Below are 24650 nucleotides of genomic sequence, written 5' to 3'. Positions count from 1 at the left end.
CAACCAAATACCTTGATAACATCTCACCCTTTACACTCTCACCCATTCCCACCTCAACAAATAAAAAAAAACACCTCCTAAAACTGAAACCTACCACCCTTGCCACTGACAATCTACCAGCCAACTTCCTAAAAATAGCTGCTGAATCCTTATCCTGCCCTATTTCTATTCTTATCACTCGCTCCATACGAGAAGTATATGTCCCACAGCTATGGAAGGTATCATACATTATTCCACTACATAAAGGTGGAAACTCTTACGAATACTCAAATTATCACCCCACTGCTATTATATCCCCATTATCTAAAATACTAGAGAAATGTATACATTCTCAAGTATCACAATTCCTAAACTCACACCATCTCCTCTCCCCCACACAGCATGGCTTCCGACAACACCATAGCACAACCACCACTCTGGTGTCCTTCACCAATCTAATCAACCAACATAGAAATAATAATAACTTTTTATCTGCAATATTTCTAGACATCTCCAAAGCATTTGACATGGTTTCACATTCCTTACTACTAGACACCCTGACATCCCTATCCATTGCCCCTTCCGCTATAGCCTGGTTTAAAAGCTATCTGTCAGAAAGGCAATAATCTGTCCAATGGCAAAGTGTACAATCCCCCTTACTCCCAACTACCATAGGTGTACCACAAGGCTCTATATTAGACCCACTTCTTTTCTCCATATTTACCAATAACCTCCATACCACCACACAGCATGCTTTACTTATATAATATGCTGACAATTCAACTCTTATCTGTTCAGCTCCACCACTTCCCACCCTACAACAGCTCACCCAGGAATCCTTTAGCTCTAACTTTACAGTTGGTATAAAACATGAAGGTATAGCTTATGGTTACCTGATGTTTATTTTTTTGGAATATAATGAAATTTGTTATGTTGCATTTGAAACAAAACTGGCGTAATGGAAGCAACAGGTTAGGCTTATAAGTTAACAGATTTGTAAATGAAATATGTACACACAATAGTCTCAGCTGTTTGTGAAACTACAGAAAGTGTGTAATTAGTTGTAATTGTAATTTGCAAAAGATGTGTGTGTGTGTGTGTGTGTGTGTGTGTGTGTGTGTGTGTGTGTGTGTGTGTGTGTGTGTGTGTGTGTGCATGTATATGTATATATATATATATATATATATATATATATATATAAATTTTATTTTCAGAGGGGCATGATACACTGTTAAAAATAAATGAATGTATACAATTAGTCCGGAGTAGCTTTTTCATACTGGCTCAGCAAGTATCCTGTTCATAGAGTAGTCTTAAGTGTCATTCTTTAATCAAACATCATTATATCCCAATGACTTAGCAAGAAATGGGCTAAGTTTGATCTTACTTCTCCCAGTATTGCATATATCTAACAGTGAAACAGAAAACGTCAATATTTTGTACTTTTAACATAGACTGTTAATTAAAAATATGCATATATACATTTTTTATATAATTTAGTTTATTTGACCTCTTGAATTAGTGCCACATTTTTGTTTAGATACAAAACCTCTAGAACCCAAACAGACACAGCCTAATGAAACTATCACTCACGGCATCTTGTAGTGTGCTTTATGCTCATATGCCATTTTATCAAAAGTGTGTTCAAACACTTAGTTACTCTTACTTAAAAAAAAGTTTTGGACTACCTTCTACATGGTAAATAAGATCTCTGGACTACTTAATCTAGCAAAAGGCTCCAATGAAAAGAGTATCATAAAATCAAATTCAAAGTGTTAAATTCTAAAAAGAACTCAACTTTGATATATTATCACACTGTTGAATTGTTAACGTATAAAAGGAAGCAGGTGACAATAAAAATCAAACAGTTTAATAAAGCATCTAATGTAGGGGGTATACCACTTCACTCTCCACCATATAAAAGGAAGCAGGTGACAATAAAATCTAACAGTTTAATAAAGGATGTAATGCAGGGGACTATACCATTTCACCCACCACACCCCTTTATACTAACTTAGCAGTCATGTTATATTTTACAGCACAGTAGAACCATTTCTCAATTATGCAGCAACTATGGGGACAGTATATTTTAGAATCTGTAGTGTATGGGGAATAGCTCAGTGGGTTTGCAGGGTCACAGCTTCTCAGCAATACACATCTTTTTCTATTGATTTATATAACAGTACTTTAACGATGCATTATATTCAATTACTTGAAATATAGCGTTTTGATAATTCAATATTTTAGATCTGGTTTCTCGTATTATTTTATTAATATTGAATCTTATGTTACATATTCAGGATTCCACATTTTCTAAAAATTTGATCTCAGGTTTGTGCACTTAGTTGTTATGTGTGTTACACTCCTATGTTTACTTCATTCATAATGCACACTTCAAACTTGTCTTTTACAGACTCAATGGAACCTATGAAGCCTTAAAAGGAGGCAGCACTTTGGAAGCCATGGAAGACTTTACCGGAGGAGTTGGAGAGATGTATGAGACAAAAAAAGCACCTGATAATCTGTTTAAAATCATACAGAAGGGCCTTCACAGAGGCTCTATGATGGGTTGCTCAATTGATGTAAGTAATAGTCAAATACATGTGATATTCTAAGGAACTTACTGCCAAAGCAATACAGAGCTACACTTCCAATAGTAATTTATTTATTTATTTATTTTTCTTTTATTTAGCACGTTTGTCCAACTGGGCTTAGTCAAAAACCCTTTTTCAGCAGAAGCCCTGGGAGAAAAGTTCCAACATATTAGACTTATTTTTAAACAGACATTAAATAATATACATCAAGAAACATTGAATAATATGCATTAACAATTACATATGCATTTGATAATTAGATTACATTCATATGAAAGCAAGGGCAACTACAGTATAAAAGATACTTACTCATCAGCAGATATTAAACGTTGAGAATTTAAAGAGGTGTATTAGTGGGTTTCTCAAGAGATGAGGTGTAAAGCGGATTCAGAAACAATTATACATATATATGTGTATATGCATATATATATATATATATATATATATATATATATATATATATATATATATATATATATATATATATATATATATACATATTATATATATATATATATATATATATAGATATAGATAGATAGGTTTACAATCACTTTTGTGAACTGCATTCGATCGGGAGTGACAATATCGAAATGCAATTTTACGATGGGCAGTTTTGCAAACCCAAATATATCAGCTACACCACATCAAATGGGTAGTGTAGTTCAAGTATTTGAGTTCAGAATTTTCAGTGCCGATAGCGGTTCAGTGAGGAACAGGGAATTAACCCATTTTCTCACTGTAGTGCGATGTCAGAGGTGGTACATATAATTTGCAGGGGGTGTGGGGGGCTGTGCCCCACACATGGGAGGTGCAGGGGGGCTTGCCCCCCCTGCAAAATAGTAAAATACACGTACCAGTGATGATGGAATGTCATGGTATGGTAAGCTGCATAGCTGAGGACATTAAATTGGAGTATGAACAAGTAAGAGCTGGCTGCGGTGGAGTTGATGAGGAAGTCCTATCCAGCAGAGATGTTAAAGAGCTATCCATCAATGTGTGAAGGAATTCTTGCTTTTTTATTGTAACATTGTTCTAGCTTAGTCTGTGTGTTAGCTTGTAAATTTGTAAATAGTTTGGAGTCATGTGCCAAGCTTTTTTATTTGATAGCAGTTTGGAAGTGTATGTCAAACTTCTTGTTGACACCTAAGATTTTAATATGCGGTACCTATTCAATTATTCTGTTATTTGCTGAGGTGGTATTAAACAAGGTTTCATTTTGAAATAGAGTTTTGGGGGTGAATAGTATCAGTATACTTTTTTGGGGGGTTAATAAGAGTTGTAAATTATCTAGCCTTGATTTTGTAGATGAAAAAGATTGTTGAGTTATTTCTCACAGTTTATGAAGATTAAAAGCAATACAGATTAACTTACAATCATCTGCATAGTGAATTAGTGTGGCATGCTTGGTGGCAGTGTGTAGGTCATTTATAAATATGTTAAATAGGAATGGTCCTAATATGGATCCCTGTGGTACTCCTACTGTGATAGGTAGACATGGAGAATTCCTACTGCCACTTGATTACTTGATATCTTTCGGTTAAACAGCTGTTGAATCAGGAGAGGGAGGTGGATGAGAGGCCCAAGATGGAAAGCTTTTGCAGTAGTTTTTGGTAGGAGACAGTGTGAAATGCTTTAGACAAGTCAAATAATAGGGAAGAGGCCAGATTGCCTGTCTTTCTATTTTTATCGTTGGTATTGGTATATTGAAGTACAGCAATGGTGGTAATGTGATTAGGGCAAAAATTATTGGGTATGGGAGAGGAGATCTTTAGTGGTCAAGTAGTGAAGTCATTGGAAATTAATGTGCTTTTCCAGGATTTTAAATAATGGAGACAGAATTATAATAGGTCTATAGTTTGAGTAGTCTGTGGAAGGTCCGCCTTTAATTATGGGAAGTTTCTAGTTTGAAGGGATGTGACATTCTAGGCTAGATCATTTTATTATTACTACTATGGAACAGGCTATGCCTTTTTCTGCTAGTTTCAGGTATTCAGGTGGGAAGTTGCATGTGGCTAGACTAGTGTTTTTTAGCTTTGAAAGATTTATTTTTATAGTAGAAGTAGGGATGGGTTTGAGTGAGAAGTAGGCTATGTTTGGGTTGGACTGATGAGCGAACTGTGAGCCTGAACAGGGCTTATCTTTGATTAGTGAGGCTGCTGCTCATAGAAAGTAGTTATTGAAGTTGATCGCTGTAGTATCTAGTGAGTGATCTGGGGAGAGTCTATGTTGTGGGCTGTGGCTAGGATTAAGTAGATTTTGGATAGATATTCAAAATAGTCAGGGATTGTTTTGATGTATCTGCTGTAAATTGTAATAGTGGTGTTTTTTGTCTATTGTATGCTATTTTCACCTCATTATTGGTTGTCTAAATGTTAGCATGCTTTCTTTAGTTTTGAATGTGTTCCATGTTTTCCACAAAGTCTCTCTGGCCTTGATTAGTTACCTAGCTGTGTAGGATAACCATGGTACAAGATTTTGTTTTACTCATTTTTCTCCTTATGGTAGCATGTTTATTTAGTATGTTAATAAAGGTTGTGTTAAATTCTAGACTGGGTTTATCTGGGAGGTAGCTTTTAGAAGGTTCCAGTTATGTTGCTTCAGTATAGAGCTGAAGTTACCTACATTGAAGGTTATGCACTGCTTTGTAGAGGTATTGTTTAGTTGACTGAGTTGGGAGCCTGTTAGCAAAACTAGGCAGATGGCCACTTAGGTTGTTGGGTAAAATACCAGTGTTGGAGTTATTACTGGGTTTTATTGTTAGTATCCAACACAGTATCCAGTACAGGACAGAGGTCTTTGTCGTACCTAGTTGGAATGGTTCTAGAAAAGGAAGTGTAATTTCCACTCATGGCTAATGTGATGGTAAATGAATAATTAAAACTTATTTTACCCAATAACTGTTCTTAGATAGTCTGAAAAGAAATAAAAATGTTAATTACAGTCTCTATCCTTTTTTATAGATATCAAGTTCTGCTGAGACAGAAGCAAAGACACCGTATGGTCTGGTCAAAGGACATGCTTATTCAGTAACTGGACTTGAGGAGGTACAGCCCAAAGATGTGTATTTTTTTAGATAAACAGAAATTTGATAGGTAGAATTGAGAGTGGCTCATTAAATGTGCATTCATATCTCAGATGAATACATAGCCAGGTTAAACGTAATTGTCACTATGCATATTTTGCACTCTGTTGTCTGAAATGTGATTATATGATCAACTGATAAAACACTCATCACCCTGTGCTGCAAAATACTGAAAATAATGTTTTGCTGACTTTGTATTTCATGAATATGCTGAAATACCAACAAACAAACACTTCAGTACCATTAGCCGAAGTTATAAACTTCCAGCATTGATTTTTTTCCAGTCTTTAGTTTGCGTTTCTTCCATTTCCCATATCTGCTGAACTGGCATATAACATTCTTTTTCTAATTTATAGGCTATCACTCTTGAAAAAATATCTTTACAATGATGCTCACTTCCCCAAAGAAGTGAGCTGTCTTTTTTTGTGATTTTTGAGTCATGTGAGCCAGCCACAATGTTGCTGCAATAAGCTTGCAGTGCCTAACAACAGAAGTTACTTGTGGCAATACATAGATGATTTCATTGCAGATATAAACAGCTGCCCCACAGGCAAGTTGCTACTATTTTCAAGTCCAGATACTAGCTAGTGAAACCCCATCTGCAGTAAATAATATAGTTCTTTATCCCTAACCAGAGGCAACTCATGGTACTAGGCTGCTGGCTGCAGCCCCTCCATATAAGAAATGTGTTTACTTATTTTTAATTTGTTCTTATTTTATTAATTTTGTTTACTAAAACCTACTTAACTTTCTTATTTTAGGAATTGAAACAGCACATATGCAGCACTGCATATGTAAAGTTCTGAGTTCTTTTTTTTCCAATAAACATCTTTATTAAATTATCACGTATGGCATAGGCAATCTTACATTTACATAAATGAAAAACAAACAACACTGACACCACTTTAGTTGCAAACATTATACATCACAGACACCACTGAAACAACTGTAGTTGCAAACATTATACATCACTTGTAATTTATCCAGTTAGAGTTCTGTGTTCTGTTAAAAATGTTGACTTACTCAGCTGGGCTGTTTTTAAAATAGCTCAGCATTTTGACGTATGACCAAATGTAGAAAAATGTGATTACAAGTACTGTTGCTCTAATGGAAGACCATAAATGACACTTCAGTGGGGGCTGGCTAGGCTGTTACAGGAAGCAGTGAGCAGACATTTTAAAATGGCTTGGGCTGCCTCAAACAATAAGTATACTGCCTCTGAGACCACACAACTCAGAGAAAGTATATTTAGGTTCATAGGTGGGTACTAGACCATCTGCCCGAAGGCATTTATAAGCCTAGCCAAAATGTGTTGGCTTTCGCCGCCCCCTTAGATTTGTTCCCTGTGCCACTGTCCAGCAGAGCCACTGAAGTGATCCCCGAGTTAAACTTTCTGTTTCCCATCCACTCATCAAGGTTTCTTTTGAAGAGTGTTAGCGAGGAGCTCTGCCTAATGTAGATTGGGATCTTGTTCCAAAGCATGGGAAGTCTCTGGGATAGGAATCTATCCCTCCAGCACGTCCTATTTATTGTTGTGGTGAGGTTTAGATCCCTAGAGCGTGTGGCTCGAAGGGATAAGGTTTTCTTTAGGTGGAGCATGTCCATCAATTCTGGATTGGACATGGCCTTGTATGTCAGGCAAAGATCACTTCTGAGTAGGCAGTATGCAACCAAGTACAACTGTAGTTTCTTCAGTCGAGCTGCATAGGGCATCTGTTTGAGGCCATTGATCCTCTTGGTGAGGTACTTTTGTGGTCTTTCCAACTGTTGCAGGTGTCTTGTAAGGTACATCCCAAATGGGGCGTTGTACTCTAAGATGGGTTTGATGAGTGATGAGTAAAGGGGAACAATGACCTCTTTTGATCTGGATGTGAACCCTTTTGTGATTAGGTGGGCCACATAGAAGGATTTTCTAACCACTTTGGCAATGTGATTATCAAAGGTGAGATTACTATCTACTTGGGAACCAGATCCCTTATTATGTCTTCCATATTTAGGGGACTACCACCTATATGGTAGTTTGTGGGTACTTTGTTTTTTCCAAAGGGGATGACTATGCACTTTTTGGCATTTAGCTTGAGGCCATGATTTTGACACCAAGTATCCATCTCAGTGAGACCCTTTTGGAGGATGTGTGTGTCAGCCGGAGAGTCTATTATAGTCCCTAGTTTGCAGTCATGTGCGAACTTGGTCAGGCATAGTCCTCCTGTGCTTGCCTGTAGCTCTGAGAAGTATATGCCAAACAGGAGGGGTCCTAGGACTGAGCCCTGGGGAACGCCACTTGTAACCAGTTTAGAGTCGGACCTAGCTCCCGCAAAACTCACCATGTGGGTTCTGTCCATGAGCCAGTTGGCAACCCATCTTGTGATGTAGGGATTTATGTTCAGGCTAGTGAGCTTGTCTATAATACCAGAATGGGGAATGGTGTTGAAGGCCTTAACAAGTTCTAGGTAGGCTGTGTGTACCACCTTTCCCTTGTCTATGGCCTTGGTAACTGTCTCAAAGAAGTCCACCAGGTTTAGGAGGCATGATCTGCCCTTAACAAAGCCAAACTGGGTAGGGTCCAGTGTTTGGAGGTTCCCAATGTCTCTGTTAATGAGTTCCATGATGATGCACTCCATAGCCTTGCAGACCAAGCTAGTCAGGCTTATAGGGCGATAGTTCTCAGGGTCTGTTGTGGCTCCACCTTTGTGGAGTGGAATAACCGTTGCTGTGCGCCACTCTATGGGTATGTTGCCTGTGGAGAGGCTGTTTGAACAGTGTGTTTAGGTGAGGGGTTAGTTCGTCTTTGAGCTCATGTAGGATGCAGCCTGGGACACCATCTGGTCCCATTGATGCTGTGTTTTTGGATTTGGAGAGGGCTGTTTTAACCTGAGTGTCTGTGGTTTCAGGGACTCTACATTCTTCTGGTATGGTTATGGGCCCTTTTGGGGGTGAGAGGGGGGTGAAGTTTGCGCTGAACCTGTCTGCCAGGATGTTGGCAATATCGGTCGGTTCAGTATATTTTGTGCCATTCTGCACTAACTCCGAGCAGATCTGAGCATTGCCACTTAGATTCTTGACATAGCTAAAGAATGCCTTGTGGTTATCTTTGGAGTCCTTGGCAATTTTTCTTTCAAAGCTCTTCTTGGATGATTTTATGAGGGATTGTAGTTTCTTGCTGATAATGATCAGGGATGTCTTCCCATCATGGGATTTTACTCTTTTCTGTACTAGTTTCCTCCTTCTATTGTATAGCTTGTTTATGGCAGAAGTCCACCAGACTGGTTTCCTTTTCTTGGAGGAGTGAGTCTTGGTTTTGCTTGGGATAGCACGATCCATGCATTCTTGTAGCTGCCCGTAGAATGCATTAGTAAAGGATTTTGCAGCTTGGACAGTGTTATCTTCAGCATGGGGGCTTTGAAACTTTCCACCTCGGTCTTAAGTAATGTGAAGTTTGCTTTTGAACAGTTTTTCATGGTGGCTTTCTTGTCCGGGGGTGGGGGCAGAATATGGATATCCAAAATGATTTGTTTATGGTCAGATCTAACCAGCGAGGGATTGACTTCTGGTGTGGAACACCAGTCGCCCATGTTGGTGATGACCAGGTCCAATATATTGTCACCTCTGGTGAGAGTGTTGACCAGTTTAACCAGGGCATTTGAGTTTATAAATGCTAGGAAAAGTTGGGAAAGGGAGTTAGTACTTGAGTAGTTCTCCCAGTTAATGTTTGGGTAATTGAAATCACCCAATATTAGGGTGTTTGGTAGGACCTTTATGTTTCCCAGTGTTTCCAGAAACACGGAATGGGGGTCCTGGGACATGGTGAGTGATCTGTAGCAAGCTACAATTTGAATTGCAGTTTTGCCCATTGTTATTTGCACGTGGATGATCTCTGAAGCATTGTGCTGTGCCACTGACCTGGAGGTGTGGGTATCTTTGTTGAATATGGATACTCCCCCGCCTTTTGTATTTCAGTTTGGGTTCTGTGGCCGAAATGTATGGTATGAGTTGTATCCTGGTAGTGCTGAGGTGCTCTCTGGAGCCTTAAACCAGGTTTCTGTTACTGCACATATATTGATTTTCTCCATACTGAGGAGTGCCTCTAGTGCGAGCATTTTGAGGTTTAGACTTCTGGCATTGAGTAGCATTACCCTCAGTTTTGTGTTACTTTTGCTATTTATGGTGGTGGGTTTGTCTTTTGAGCCTTGCCTAAAAAAGGCACTATGGGGCTGGCAAGAGCCTTGGCCAGTATTCGAAAGCCTAAGGGTGACAGGTGCAAGCCGTCTCTAGCGAAGCAGCGTGGCTTGTCAAGCGTGTCATCCCAGGTGGACAGACAATGGATCCCCTTTGAATGACACCAGAAACTTAGCCAATTATTGAACTCGAGAATTTTTTCTTTATACCGTGGTATCATTCTTGGTGAGGGCAGGATGCTACTCAGGGCCAGGGTCATACCGGCCTGGGCTATGTGATCAGAGAGCTCTTCCATATCTCTTTTCATGTAGTCCAGGGAGGTACGACTCAGGTCATTCGCACCAACATGGACAATGACAGAGTCATATTTGTACTTGTTGTGGAGTGGCCTGAGTGCGTGCATTATGTGGTGGATCCTGGCACCCGACAGGCAGCTGACAGTAACTTTCTCCTTGTTTAACCTGGTGAGTGGAACATCAGTGTGCTTGACTATAGAGTCACCTATGACTAGAGTGCTGGGTACTTGTTCTGGAGTGACCTGAGTGCTTGTGTTATGTGGCGGATCCTGGCACCTGACAGGCAGATAACAGTAACCTTCTCCTTATTCAGCCTAGTGAGTGGGACGTCAGTGTGCCTGACTACAGAGTCACCTAATACTAGTATGTTGGGTATGTTATTTTGCCTTAAGGGCTGCGATTGCATGGCACACTGGTTTTGTGAAGTATGTGTTTCATGGTTTGTGTTGGGGGATGGAGGTTGCTTGGATGTTTGCTTTGGTGGTCTCTGTTGGTTTTGCAGATTTTTATTTAGAGCCTCCGAGTATGTTTTCATGTATTTTTGTGTGTTTTTTGCTGGTGCTGGTTTAATGGGTCTATATAAGACTGGTAATGTGATGCAAGTATTTCTTTTCTCCTCTTGACTGTCTGATCCAGTCTTGGGTTGAAAGAGCTTAGCCTCTAGTTTGGCTGTATAACTGCATCTCTCGCATGTATTATTGTTTGGCGGTAGGAGGAGGGGGTTGTCTGTGTACATGAGGCAGTTGTAACATTGCCTCAAAATGCCCAGATTCACCAGTTGGACTGGAGAGTACACCTGAAACTGCCCTTTGGACATGCCTGGATAGGTACAGTGAACTGTTCTACTGGATGGCTGGTAAGGTTGAATAGAGAGCCTTGTCCTTCTGTACAGTACAGGAAGGTCTAGTGCTAGGGTTTATAAGTGCTTGCTATACGTTTTGAGCAAGTGCCAGGCTGAGGAATGAATGGCTTGAATGCTTAAGTTGAAAGTTTGTCTAGTTCCAAGGGAAAAATTGAAGAGGAGACTTTGTGGAGCCGGGAATAGTTTTACCCTAGCTAACTGCTGCTGCCCGGCACGCAAAACCGGGCAAATATGGTATTTATAGCAGGGAACTAAAAGAGATAGAAATTAGCCCAAAATGGCCAATAAACTACTAATTTCTGGGCTGAAACCACTCCTCCAGGGACAGATAGGCTGCTCAAAGCTCCCCTCTCTCACAGGTGAACTGAGAAACTTCCTTCTATCCAAGTAAGGTATGGGCAAACACAGAGATTTGTAATACAGCCCTGAATTCAGCACTAACCTGAAAACTGGACTATACTAGCTTAGAAAGGTGGGAAACAAGTATATATATATATATATATATATATATATATATATATATATATATATATACATATATATATATATATATATATATATATATATATATATATATATTTTTTTTTTTTTTCAGAAAATAAAGCAGATACACTCAAAAAACAGTTTAAAAGCACAGAAAAGGATACTTATTGTTATATATCTCAGATCAGAGTTGTAGTCAATGCCTCCAGTAATAAAGTAGGAAGAAACATAAATACAGTAAAAGCAGATGAATAAAGTGCAGTTTTAAATATATATATATATATATATATATATATATATATATGTGTGTGTATGTATATGTATATATATATATATATATATATATATATATATATATATATATATTATATTATATATATAAAACAATAGAAAATGAACAAACTGATTTAAATAAGTTACCCAATTAACCAGAAAAAAGCTCAAAACTGAGTCCTGTTCCAGCAGTCTTCAATCAGACAAGTTCTAACTGCACACCCCTGATTACTAGGGTGCAGGGGAACCTTCTCCAAAAAAAGATGGACTGGATCAGTGCTCAAGTTATACAAACAAAGCTAGATTCAGCAGGCCTGAATCTGATCTATGCTGCAGCAACAAGGCGCACCAATTTCAGAAAGAAACAGTTCAAATAAGCAGTCACAATAAACCTGTGAGCAGAAATTCCCAGCCCAGAAGGACAGAATCCAGCCTCTCCTCCCACAAGAGTGCAGACCACAAACCTTCTTAATGTAGAATAACTGGCCTGAAGCCCAAGTGCTTAAGCCAAAACTAATACACATTTAGAATAGCAGACACTGGGCCTTCAATCAGCAATTCCCAGCTTAGAAGGATGTAAGCTACCTGTCCTGGGTTTACAGACAAAGTTGGTGTATTTGATGTTTCACACTGAATACACAGAGAGATGAGCAATCAGCTGCAAGTGAGTGGACCACAAGCAGCAAAACAGTGAGTAAAAGATAACCTTTTATCATATAATAATGTGCTATGTGACTCTGAGTCTATTCAGATGCTACTCCTAGCTATCTTCAGCCTGTAGGATGAATATTCTTTTCTTTTTATGACTGAGTTCATTAACTTGAGTGTGTTTGTGTGTGTGTGTGTGTGTGTGTGTGTGTGTGTGTGTGTGTGTGTGTGTGTGTGTGTGTGTGTGTGTACTGGGGTTGCAATGAGTTGTACAGCAATAAGCTCAGATACATTACTGTGGCTATTATTTATGTATTTATTCACTTATTTGTTCATTTAATAACAATTAGACATCTTACATATACAGTCAATAAAGTGTCTGTAACTGATTGGCATGTGTGTGGGGGGGAGTGTGTGGAAGTGCTAAGGGTTGCATTGTATATGTCTGACAAGAATGAGCTGAACAAAATTACTGTGGCCATTCTTTATGTATTAAATCATTCATTTGATCACTATCAGACATCTGAGGTGCAAAATCAGTAAAGTGGTTGTAACTGATGGGATATCTGTGTACATGTACATGTACATGAACTGGATGCAGTAGATTGTTCTCTGCCTAACATATCTCTCTGCTAAGCTTTCTTTTCCCTATTAAGCTAAATTAAAAATCTCCTGCTATACTAGTATCCATATTTATTCCTATATAATATTCCAGTTCTCTAAACATGTTGTCTCTCTCTCTCTCTCTTACTCTATCTTAAAGCTGAATTAGCATACATTGCTATTATTCTCACCACAGTGCCTTTAAAAACAGTCTGTTGCTGTCATCCATTTTTCACAAATATTACATCATGCACTGTAATATCAGAAGATGACATCATGATTGCAATTCCTGAACACCTATTGTCACCCATTTGTCATATACATTCCCTTTCGTATTGTTGCCTAAACATAATTATTTCATGATCTGTCAATTGTCTTGTATCTAGTAAACATGTTACATCTTTCTGAATATCTTTTCATCCGTCTAATGAAGGTAGAATTTTAATACAATTCTTAATGCTGTTTATTTTTAAAAAGAATATTCTCGGACATTTCCCCCATTCCTCTGCCTCAGGTTGCACTTCAGTTAATAGTGTTTGTTCTCCTTTTTACAGTATTTCACTACTTAGATGTGTAGTTTATTTTGTCTGACATTTTGAACATAACATGTTATCCTCTTTCATTAAATTCCCAACTTCTCCACACTGATTACCTTTTCAGCCCCACAGAAGAAACAAATTTTGACTGTCCCATGTTTGTCATAGCTCTTGTTATACTTTCTATGTTTATATAATACAAGGCACATGCTTAACACTGTTATTTACTTCCATTAGTGGCACACACTTCCCATGCACAATTCCATATCCCTGTAGCATTGTAGATGTTTGCAATAAAAACAAACTTCTTATACAGTATTAAAAAATCGTATAAAATATTCATTAGTAATATTTGTTCTGAATTATATTTGCATTTTTTCATAATGCTCAGTGTTCCAAAAATATTAATTCAGTAGGTAATCAGTCTTTCTATCATTTAACTTAAAGAAAAAAATTGCATAAAAGATGAACTTTCAAGGTTAATTCACAAAAAAATTGCTTACAGATGAAGTTTGCATATTGTCGCCCAACCTCCATGAGTGCAGAGGTTAGACAGACAGATTTTCCAAAGCATAGATCAAAGGTGGAGAACCAAGGTGATGGACCTGTTTGCTTCACGGGATTATTACTAGCGCAAGTTGTACAAGAGCTGTCATTTCAGTAGCTGAAAAACCTGAAGGAGAAATCAGTTTGTCCCAGACATTTCATGCATCAATGACTTTCTTGTTTTATAGAAATTCTCAGTATTGGCCTTTTTCTTTCAGCTATTCTTATCTCCGGTCTTGCTTTGGCTGCTGCTGCCGCTACCACTGCCACATATCTTCTTTTTTTCTTCAGGAATTGCAGTTCCTCCATCTTGGAACACTTAGACATCCTTAATTGAGGAAATACTTCACCAGTGTGCATTTACAAGTGTATTTGGCTATCTAGAGCCCATTCTACACTTTTAAATTGAAAGAAATCATACAAAAAAAAGTAAATAAGTAATTCCTAATAGGGACCTATTGAACATAACTGGTAATCTCCACTGCAAAATACATGTAAACCTCCACTTTGCTTTACTGTGCCCTATTGTTTAACAATTGTTTTGTACATTGAATTACATTTGGAATGATGTTTAATGTTTTTAATATGTCACTCATCCTCTAATGTAAAATAGTGCCAAACAAGTTTCCGGAGTCAAGATAAACAGACTAACACTGTCAGTCCATTATCAGGTGCTACTGTTATATCTTTAATGAATGACACAGGACTGAAAAGACAAGCTCTCCCTTTAGAAAACTCATGCTGTTCATAGGTTCATCGGTAAATACTAGGCTAGCTGCTCTCGCAGGTAATTTAAGCCTAGTCAATTTCCCTTTTTATGCTAAAACAACCTATCCTATTTAGGTATAGATTGGCCTTATCCATCCTATGGTCGATAATTACAATAAATGGGATCATACCTTTGATAATTTGAGGGGACCCATTTATGGAATAAAGCATTTAAAAGCTGCCTCTGTACATTAGTAGTACAGGGAGCAGTCTTTGGGTAAATTTTCTGTTTCCCGTCCATAGATCTAAGTTTTGCTTGAATATGAACAGGGATAAACTTTGTTTTATGTGGATGGGGAGTCTGTTCCACAGCAGTGGTATCCTCTGCAAGATATACCTCTCCCTCCAAACTGTTCTGTTGATGTTGCAGAAGAAGTTTAAATCGCTAGGTCAAGTATATTTAATGGCATTTGACTTGCTGATATGCAGTAAATCCGTCAGTAATAGATCAGAGGATGCCTTGAATGCCAGACTTAGGTCACATCTTAATAGTCTGTAGGATACTGAGTAAAGTGACAGAGCTTTGACTCAGTCTATGTAGGACATGTTGTTTAGGCCATGTATCATTTAGTAAGGTATCTCTGTGGGCATTCCAGGTGTTGCATGATTCTGGACAGATATATGCCAAGGGGGCATTATATTCAATGACTGGGCTAATGATGGATAAGTAAGGGAGGGGTGACATCTCTAGATCTAGACACAATTAATGCTGTGCAATATAGAAGGCCTTTCTTACAACAGTAGACACATGTTGGTCCAAAGTTAGGTCACTGTCCACATAAGTTCCCAACTCCCAAACAACTGGATCAGCTCTTAGGGGTGTATTGTCAGTGTGATAGTTCCCAAGGATAGGATGCAATAATTCATTTTTGACATTAACTTTCAGTCCATGCATTTTTCACTGTTTTTATTTGTGACAAACCTGCAGGGTGTCTGATTCATTTGGGATTCGATGACTGCTCCTTGCTTACAATTGTCTACAAAATTTAGTCAGCCAGAGCCCTTTGGTATTGGCTTTTACTTCAGAAAAATAGATGCCAAACAGGAGATGTCCTAGCACAAAACAGTGGGGAACTCTACTGGTGCCTGGTCTCTTTGTGGAGGTAATTTCCCCTCTTTTGATTATTTGTCTCCTATCTTTGAGCTAGTTGGCAATCAAGTAGATGACTTAGGGATTTATTACCGGTTTATTTAGCTTTTCTTCTATGCCTGAGTGGAGAATTGTGTCAAAATCTTTGGCCATGTCAAGGTATGCAGTATGTACCGTTTTGTCTTCATCCATTGCTTTGTTGACCTTTTCAAAAAAATCTACCAGGTTGAGTAAGCATGACCTGCCCTTTATGAATCCAAACTGGGACAGGTCCAGTGTTTGGAGATTCCCTATGTCCTGATTGATTAATTCCATGATAAGTCTTTGCATGTCTTTGCATATGAGGCTAGTCAGATTTATGGGTCTGTAATTGCCTTTGTGTGTGGAAGGTCCTCCTTTATGCAGGAGAATGACTCCCTTCATTTGTTACAAAACCTGTACAGAGGCTGAGACTGAACAGTGTCGTTAGGGGTCTGGCTAAATTGCGCTTCCTGTTATTTAAGATACTCCCAGGGATATTGTCAGGACCCATCAATGTAGTATTTTTAGCTTTTAATAGCACATTTAGGACTTGCTCTTGTGTAATAGCTAGAGACATGCCAGTTTCAGGTGTATCTTGAGAAACAGATGGAGGGAAGAGAAGACTAAAGCTGGTTTTAAGTTTCTCGGCTAGTAGTTTCACTATACCTTCAGCCTCAGTGTAGGCAACTTTATTCAGCTCAGCACATTGCTACATTGTTTTTTGAGATTATGGACATAACTAAAAAAAATCTTGTGATTATCTTTGGCTTGGGTAGCTATTTTAGCCTCAACCTTGACTTTGGAAGATCTTATTAAGCTCCTGCATTGTTTATTTCAGTGACACGGGCTATAACATTCTGGGAATTAATCTTCTTACTTTTGATCAAAATTATTTTCCTTTCATTATAAAGCTCGTGGGTATTATGGTTCCACCATGCGTGTTTGTTTCTGGGGTTTGCCCTGCACTTGTTCCTACAGAGTACAGCAGCATTGATGCAGCTGTTTACATGCTGGTGGTGTGCATTTCTGCATATTCATGGAGTTAACTGGGTTTGGTGAAAATTTGAAAGTTGCCAATGTACTTAGACAGTGGTGGTTTATCTTGAAATTTCTAAAGGTACGTTTAATGGAAGGGATCTCTGGTTTCAGTTATATTTCAAAGGAGACTGCTTTATAGTCAGACCTACCAAGTGATGAAGATACATAAGGGATGGTCCAATATTTGTAATGACAAGATCTGAAATGTTATTTCCCCTAATGGGTACTCTGACTAATTGCTCCAGGACATTTTTATTGACAAAGTCCATGAATCTCTGTGCTTGTGCACTAGTGGTGGTGTAGGTTTCCCAGTCTAAAGTTGAATAGCTTATATCACCTTGGAAATGATATTGGGTTTAATACTAAGTAATTCTAATTCCTGTATATAGGCATTGTGGCTTTATTTTGATATAGAAGGAGTTTTATATCTAGATAATATATGGTATGGGACCTTTCTGATGGTTATTTGGACATGAAGAAGCTCTCGTGCATCACGCTGCTTTACCAGCCTTGATGTGAATCTCTTCTGGATGTAGATTGAGGCACCTCCATCTTTTTTTCCCCTCCCGCACACTAGCTGGTCTAAACGTACAGAAGACATTATAACCTTGCACAGCTGAAGTGCTCGTCACTATTTTAAACCATATCTCAGTCACTATACAGATGTTAGCATCCTCCAGGGTGAGAAGGGCTTGTAGGGAGTACAATTTTTTTGTTTAGGCTCCTAGCTTTGATCAGTAACACCTTCATATTTTCCATTGCTTGTTTCATTATATTGGTAGGATTATCAAGCTGGCATTGCCTAAAAAAAGCACTATGGGAGCAGACAGTATCTTTGCTAATAAATGAAACCCTAAGAAGAGACAGATGTAAGCCATCCCTGGTGAAGCAGTGTGGTCTGTCAATCATATCCTCCCAGGCTGACAAATTTTCATTATCAGACATAAGTACAACCCCTGTGTTGTTTTGTATAGACCCCATTATGAGTTTCCATGATTTGTATACAAAATTCTCCTCAGGCTTATACACCAAAACTTTGTCACCCATTTCACAGCTTCTTTTCTATACCTACAGGAAAAGCAGTACAAGATAATTCATTTATTACACACAGGACCTCACCAGACTACCAGGTATTCCATGTACACACACACACACACACACACACACACACACACACTGGTGTATGTATATATGTGTGTGCTTTTAAGTGTACCTGAGTGTGTGTGTGTGTGTGTGTGTGTGTGTGTGTGTGTGTGTGTGTGTGTGTGTGTGTGTGTGTGTGTGTGTGTGTGTGTGTGTGTGTGTGTGTGTGTGTGTGTGTGTGTGTGTGTGTGTGTGTGTGTGTGTGTGTGTGTGTGTGTGTAAACGTATACACATATGAATGCATTCATAAATGCCGACAATCCGCTAAGTCAACATTTACTGTATCCAACCCATTCTATCAAACCTCAGCTGCATGAAATGGCAGAATAGGTTCAAAGGCTCTGCAGTGGGGTAAGTAGGTCTCTCACAGCATTCTAGTGGCCACCAAACTGGGAGTTAGCTAATCCTAAGTTGACCGACCAAACAAATGATCAATATTCAGAACTGATACCATATAAGATACATATACATAAACATACATATACACACCCACAAACATAAATAGACCACAGTCAAAGGATGAGCTAAAAAGAAATGTCTGGTACTCTATGTAGATTTTTTTACCCAGACTAATTGCACAATATGAAACATTTATCTCTATACTTAACATGTTATCATATCTACTACAATACCCTAAATCCACCATCCTTATGCTACTCTCTAAACACTAAAGTAAAAGTAGACATTGATTATCTCATAGCCTCTGATCCACATCATTTTAGGTTTGTCAAAGATATTTCATGACATTTTAATCACATAAACTTCTTTGAAATAGTAATACCAGTAGTTGACGGAGGTTATGTAATACAGACAGCATACATGGAAATGGAAAAAAATTCAAAACTATACCCCATGCAGGTATCACTAACAAGCAGGTGAACCTAAACATCAGTCCATATGCTGAAGGTTTGACAACAAAATGGTTGTGAGACAGGACATATGTCAGTAGAATTACAGTGCCATCTTGCTAAGTAAAAACATCCAAGTGGGATTCATGGGTTCACAGGTTCATAGGTCAGTACTAGTCTGTAGATCCAGAGGACCTTTAGAAGCCTACCCACAATGCCCCATATCATAGGCACCCATTGACATGACTAAGTTATACCAAGTTTCAGTCTCTTCCAGTAAGAGTTTGAGGTGCCAGACCTGGGGTGTATTTATGATTGCTCATCCATTCGTCCAAGCTACGCTTAAAGGGGGTCAGGGAGCAACTTTGCTTTGCATTCAAAGAAAGTCTATTCCATAAAAGAAAGTTTCTCTGTGATATGAAGTCATGCCCTTGATTATCTTGGTGAAGAAATGCTGCGGTCTCTCTAGCTGGATGATATACTTAAAGAGGTATATACCAAAGGGGCTGTTATATTTTATTGTGGGCCTGGTGAGGGAGAAGTAGAGAGGGATGGTAACTTCCTTTATCTGAAAGAAGTACCCCTGGTGATTAGTCTGGCAGGGTAAAAGTGGGTTATGGTTGGCATAATAGTTAAGGTGTTTATCTTCCATTCACAAGGCACAGGGTTTGATTCTCACCTTTTGGAAGCATAGCTGGGGTTAAAAAGGTCCCCCTAGGTTCATTAGCCTAGTAATGACCTATGAGCCAATGAACGTATGAACAACAGTGGCTACGTGGTGATTAAAGGATAACTTGCTATAAAGTACCTAGGCCCTTAATTGCTGAGTCAACTTTCAAAGGGGTGTCATCCATGTGGAAGGTGCATGGATACCCAGTTTTGCCTAAGGGCACAATGCTGCATTTCTTGAAATTTAGTTTTAGGCCGTGGTCTAGATACCACGTATCGGTGCATGCTATTCCCTACAAAATAATTTTGAAGTTGGAGGAGTCATGCCTGTCTGCCACATGTCTTCTGTCACTCAGTCTTCATTTCTTTGCTGTTTGCCCTCTTTTCTTCTTGCCTTCCTCCTGTCTATCCCAAATTTTCTTCACCAGATTGTATTTTGCTTTGCTACACATTTGGCCAAACCATTGCATTCTGTTCTTTGTGACCTTCTCTGCAGCTCGAGCTACTTAGGCTTCTGCTCTGATGTCCTCATTTCTTTATCTTTCCCACAGTGAGCTTCCTCATCTGCTCTGCCTTTACTACCCAGGTTTCCATACCATACAGTAGTACTGGTTGCACCACTGTTTTGTACACCTTGATTTCCAGATTTCTTGGCATTCTTCTGTAATATACTACAGCTGATACTCTGTGCCACTTGGCTGCAGCTCCTCTGATTCTAGCTTTGACCTCCTCATTTAGACTTTCCTTCTTTTCAACTGCACCTCCCAGGTACATATAGCTGTTAACTTGTTCCACTGTTTTCACTTCTATCTCTATTATCAGCTTATTCTGATCTCCCCCATTTGCTGCCATTAAAACTGTCTTATCTGTACTTAGTTTCATTCCATATGCCTTCAGCTTTGCATTTTTATTCCCCTGTCTTTGTTGTTCGGAGTCTGTCAGTAATGCAATGTCATCTGCATACAGTACCTTTGCTGATCTGTCCCCTCTGACCTATTTTGTAATGTACTCCATCACCAGTATGAACAACATTGGGCTCAGAGCTGAAGCCTGATGCACACCCATCTCACTGGGAACCCCTCGATGAGACTTAACACTTTCATACTGAAGTCATTGGGTCCTTGTACATAGCCTGCAGTAATTCTGCCACAGATTCTGGGCCCTCAAACCACTGCAGGACTACCTAAATCAGCTTTCTTGGGACCTTGTCATATGCTTTCTCTAAGTCTAGGAAAGACCAGTTGGGCTGTTTCCTCATCTCTAGTTTCTTCTCAACTATCTGTCTCACTACAACATCTGTCTTATCTGGGATACTCTTTATAGATGAGGCTGGTTAGACTTTTGGGTCTATAATTACCCTTAATACCCTACCTGTCTGCAAGGGGATGACTGTTTCTGTCTTCACTTCATCTGACATGAAGCCCATTTGAGGCTGATGTTAAATAGCCTCTGTAGGAGGGCTGACAAGTCCTGTCTTTTATTTGTATTTCTACATCATTCTTGGTGATGGTAGAATGCTGCTCAAGGCAAGGTCCATACCTGCCTTGGACACATATTCCAGGAGCTCCATCATGTCTTTCTTCATATAGTCCACAAGGACACTGGAACACAGACATGATATAATAACTTTTATTGGCTCAACATAGGTTTTGCAGTTACTTGAGCATTCAAGGTAGCAAGAGCCCTTCTAGTTTGAAAGCTCGAGTACTTCTGTGTCCCAGAGTCTTTGTGTTTTCTGTTAATGGACCAACATGGCATTTCTTGTTTTCTTAATTTTTTTCTTTCATATCGTCCATAGAGGTACATCTCAAATAATTTATATCCACATTCACTATGACTCTGTCATATGTGTATTTGTGATGCAGAGACTTATGTTCATGCATGGTGTGTCCAGACCTAGCACCTGATAAGCAAATGGTCAAGACCATCTCCTTTCATAACCTGGTGAGTGGCACATCAGTGTATCTCATTATGAACTCACCTATAGCTAAGATATTTGGATTGTGTGAAGGTTTTTCCCTATGGGCTTTTAAACTGAGACAATGTGACTTTTGGATGTGTTTCATGGTGAGTGCTGCCTGTGTTGTTTGTTTGTGAGGTTGCTGAAGGCACTTGATTCTCAGGTTACATTTATGAAACCTTTGTGGTTTAAGAAGATTACTTTTAAGAGGCTCACATTATGTAGTTCTCTGTGTTTGATCTGAGCTCTGTGCAATTGGTTTGGGGGTTAGGAGGGTGGCCTAATGGTTAAGGTGTTTGCCTTACAAACATAAGGTGCAGCGTTTGAGTCTCACAAGAGATAATTGGCTAGGCTTAAAATGGCTCGCAAGAGCAATTAGCCTAGTACTAATCTATGAACCTATGTGGTGTTATGTGGTACTGACAACCTGCATTTTATTTGTCAAATGAGAACTTTACCTCCAATAACATTATATAACTACATCTTTCACACACTGTATCAATTTCTTTAATTACTAGGTGGTTGTCGGTAAACATGAGACAAGTGCTACATTGTCTCAAGATGCCCATTTCACCAAAGCTGGCTACAGGAATAGTTGGAAAGTGCAGATCCATGGTTCTAGTTGCCTATGGAAAATGATGTGAGAGAAAAAGTATTTAAATATCTAAAAAATGAGTGACTTTTTAAAATGAGATTTTTGTAATTAATAACAACAACCAATGAAAGAGGAGAGAGAAGGATGTTTATGGTCAAATTAACATAGAGGTAGACAATAAGAGAGACATTGAATTTAAGAACGCATCAAAAAGCAATGTATGAGAGTGGAGTTTTATCCTCTTGTTGGAGAGCCTGAGACTGGCGCACACACAAACTGAAGACTTAACTAAAAGTTATTGGGCCTCAGAACACAGAAGCAATTAACCACAATCCTATCCTACCTGGAAGCAATCATAATTTATGAAACAAATCCTAGTTTTCAGTTTCTTTTGCAAAAGAACAACAAGGATTGAATTTCAAAAGTCAGATCACTTAAGTGGCAAAAACAGTACAGCTATTTATTAGAATTACCAATAAAGGCTTAAAAAGCTTACAACACTTTAACCCAGATGCTGTAGGGTCAGAAACACCAAACAATCTGATTTAAAATAACTTGATAATTTAAAAAAACCTAAACAGATGCAACCTATTAAGACAGAAACCAAGAAGGAAAATAGCTAAGGCAGATACAGAAAGTTAAAATCAACTTAAAACAGATGAAAACAATGGGAATTTTCATCCACTTAGCCCTTGTTCAATTTCAGCCATTTAATCTCTTGTTGGATAGCCTGAGAATAAATGAAGTATTCATTGCTAGTCTGTGCTGGCTAATGGTACAGGGAAAGCATGAGTGCAATTCTTACTTCTTAGGGACAATGATTTATGGCCTAGACAGTTTACTATCATAATGTTGAAGTGGACTCAGTCGAATGATCGTATCATCTATCCCACGTCCATGAAAAGTGACAATATCAAATTCTGATATTGTCAAATTACATCCCAAATTTGACCTAGGAACAAGCATTAACATGGGTCGAGATAGGGGTAAAATTTGTACTTCGATAATATCGGAGTTTGACATTGTCATCGTTCGACCTCCAGACTTCATCAAAGTGGATTTGACCGAATCCACTTCAACATTATGATAGTAAACCAGCCTAGACATGTTTATAGCCTTAAAAGTAAAAGTAGTCCATGGATAAACGTAATGCTATAGTAATACAGGCCAAACAATAAAATCAGATACTTATAGGGAAAACGAAGCACAGCGAGCATATAAAATTAACCAAATCATACTTTATTTAGGTAAGTGCTTTCACCACATCAGCGTGGCTTCTTCAGACTTTAATAACATACATATATTCAATGTCCACTTATAAAACGTTGCAAATTAAAACATCCAATTAAATATCTTGTCCCCCCATTTACTGGTGACATCATCATTCAAACTGCCTTTAAAGGCATAGCATGCTTCTTTTACAAGCTTAAACATTTGACTACTCCATCACAACATTTAAAGCATGCCTAAACTCACAAGTAAAAATCACGTGGGTAAGCTTCTGGCTTTGAGTATAGGTTTAATAGAAACCACTTAATTTTTATTGTGTTCTCTTATGCGTTCCCTAAGGGTGCAATCCGGATCGCACCCTAAGGGAATGCATAAGAGAACACATATAGTGTAAAGAGTGGTAATAAAAATAATGCTATAGCCAAATATGTTCTGAACACAAGACTTGAACATAATTTCAAATTTAGGGTGATTGAAGTTATAAAGGAAACAGCCATATTGGGTAAAGTGGAAAATAAGACCGAAGGGGCAGACTTGAGATGGATTTTAAGACTTAGAGCAGATAAGGGAGCTGGGCTTAATGAAGTGGTTTCTATTAAATCTATACTCAAAGCCAGTCTGGGTCTGAAAGGCCAATAGGCACTAGGCACTAAAACCCTGTGGAGTACAACTATCACTGTTTTGAATCCATGTTTCAGTAACTATGCAGATCTCTATATTTTCAAGAGTTAAGAATGCTTGAAAGGAGTGCAACCTCTTGTATAGGCTTCTAACACTGAGCAGTGCTACTTTATATTATACCTGTGTTGAAGAGATAATCGATAAGTTTTTTACAATGGGGTTATAAAGAGCCCAAGTTGTAGCTGACAAAAACAAGTGTCAATAACATGAAGAGGGATGTTCTCTTGCACAAAGTTGTTGGGAATTTACATGGTAGCACCACTGATGCATGTGTAAGGTTTGTAACTACTTAAGGTGCGAATATTTTAAGATTTGAAATACGGTAGATACATTTTGGTCTATCTTAATATCTGGCACTGTTTTGGGTGCTGTGCTATCTGACGTGTCAGTGTGATAGTCTCCCCATCCACCGTAATCTAGGGGCATTTTTTCCAGGTATAAAAAAAGGTTGAGCCGGCCTCCAGTTCTATCACCATGTCTATGGGATGGGCTGGACACTATACAAGTGATTCTTGCACTGTGTACC

General features: G+C 38.6%; 1 protein-coding gene across 1 annotated transcript in view; it reads left to right on the top strand.

Annotated features, from left to right (window-relative positions):
• Positions 1-24650, top strand: part of CAPN9 (calpain 9) — a 626364-nt gene that overhangs the window by 300088 nt on the left and 301626 nt on the right. Inside the window, exons 5-6 of the mRNA XM_044076034.1 lie at positions 2393-2561; positions 5537-5620. Of these exons, the coding sequence (XP_043931969.1) occupies positions 2393-2561; positions 5537-5620 (253 nt within the window). The remainder of the gene's footprint in view (positions 1-2392; positions 2562-5536; positions 5621-24650) is intronic.

The sequence above is a fragment of the Protopterus annectens genome, chromosome 1.part1 (genome assembly GCF_019279795.1).
Source record: "Protopterus annectens isolate FY-2018-M chromosome 1.part1, PAN1.0, whole genome shotgun sequence".
Classification (NCBI taxonomy): domain Eukaryota; kingdom Metazoa; phylum Chordata; order Ceratodontiformes; family Protopteridae; genus Protopterus; species Protopterus annectens.
This window is presented reverse-complemented; position numbering and strand designations above follow the sequence as displayed.